Source organism: Leptonychotes weddellii, unplaced genomic scaffold (assembly GCF_054177405.1).
Source record: "Leptonychotes weddellii isolate Sample4059 unplaced genomic scaffold, ASM5417740v2 HiC_scaffold_29620, whole genome shotgun sequence".
In the NCBI taxonomy this organism is placed as follows: Eukaryota; Metazoa; Chordata; class Mammalia; order Carnivora; family Phocidae; genus Leptonychotes; species Leptonychotes weddellii.
This window is the reverse complement of record NW_027891756.1, coordinates 1-1,584: the sequence shown is the minus strand read 5'-3', so window position 1 is coordinate 1,584 and position 1,584 is coordinate 1. Positions and strand designations below refer to the sequence as shown.

Genomic DNA, 1,584 nt, shown 5'->3' with positions numbered 1-1,584 from the left:
GTAATGTCTTCGGTTACCGTTGTATTAACTGTCAAATCACCATCTGCAACATATTCTAATTCATCAAGTAGTCTTAAAATAGCAGCTTGGTTTTTCTCGTTTTCTTCCTGTACCAAGCGAGCACGTTCAGACTGTTCATCCATTTCATCACGTTGGCGTAAGGTTTCTTTTTGGATAAGCTGACGCTGCATCATAGTATTATCACGATACAGACGATAAATAGCGTAAAGACTGCCGAGTAAGCCTAAGAGAAACAATACAAAGGGAAGAGTAATGGTTGTGCGGGATAATAGCTGTTGATCAATTGAGTTTAGTTTATTTTGAGTATCTAATGCATAAGCATTGGCCTTTTCGGCTCTTTGTTGCAACTGGAGGTCTTCTTCCGAAGCAACATCCTGCTCATTTGTAGCTTCAGCTTGTTTGGAGTAAACAATAGCCTCAAGTTCTGGTTCAATACTGCGCCACTGTTGAATAAGATCTGCATAAATCTGTGGATCATCAATACCGTGGTCTTGAACTTGCTCAAGAGTTGTTTGATATTCTGCCATATTCGAAGCCAACTGCTGCTTTGCATTAGCTTTCATTGCAGCGTCACTTGAATATACCGCCTGATTAGCTTGAACTGCCAATTGACCAGAAGAAACTTGTAGCTGATTTAAATCAGTCACATAAGTTGCTACCTTATTAGCACTTAGAATTAAATTTATTAAGCTAACAACTGCTACTATCCCCATTGCTATTAATAAATAAATCCATTTTTTTTGATTACCATCCTGATTTGAGCGTTTATTATTAACATTCGAACGGTTGGTGTTATTGGCAGGCATCTGAGCTGCATCTTTCATTCGGGCTGTCCTTAAAATATGTCTGTTTCATGGGCATCATCCAGCACATGATGGAGCAGGTTATAAATTTGTTTAATGGCTCTATATTATAAAGTTGCTTTTAAAAATCTAGGGTCTTCTATCAATAAGCTAGGCATAAACACTGGCCAAGACTCTTCTTCATCCTGAAACAGGCCGTGGTTATAGGGTAAAAAAGCAGAGGTATCCGCAAGCCTTTTTGCCACATACTGATCTGGAGAGAAGTTTTTAATGTTCCATACTTTATCAACCAACAAACCCACTTGAAGGTTTGAATGTTTTATGACCAAAACTTTATCTTGAATAACATTGGTTTCTAAATTTAAAAACATTGAAAGATCTGCTATAGGCAGAACTTGACCACGGACATGGGCGATTCCCAATAACCATGATTTCGAAAAAGGCACCTCTGTAAGCGCCTCTGGTACAGGGATAACTTCAGCTACTTCGCCAATGGGGGCCACGAATCGCTCACCCGCCACTTCAAAAGCAATGCCTTGCCATTGAGTCTTTGACTTAGCTTCCGAGCCTGTCCGTCTTGAGGTGGCCATCCGCTCTAAGCGTAATAATTCGATAAATCCCTTTAACGCCACGTTGGCTTTCCTATATCTGGTTAATGACGGATTGAATGGTATTGAGTAGCTCAGCTTCATTAACAGGTTTGGTTAAATAGGCTTTTGCACCCTGTCGTTTGCCCCATACACGGTCTGTTTCTTGGTTT

General features: G+C 40.1%; 1 protein-coding gene across 1 annotated transcript; it reads right to left on the bottom strand.

Moving 5' to 3' along the window:
* Positions 1–931: 931 nt before the first annotated feature.
* On the bottom strand, positions 932–1,516 carry LOC145719069 (protein PilI-like). Its single transcript, XM_081810592.1, has one exon. The coding sequence runs from the start codon at positions 1,514–1,516 to the stop codon at positions 932–934; it is 585 nt and encodes a 194-aa protein (XP_081666718.1).
* Between the last annotated feature and the right edge of the window lie 68 nt (positions 1,517–1,584).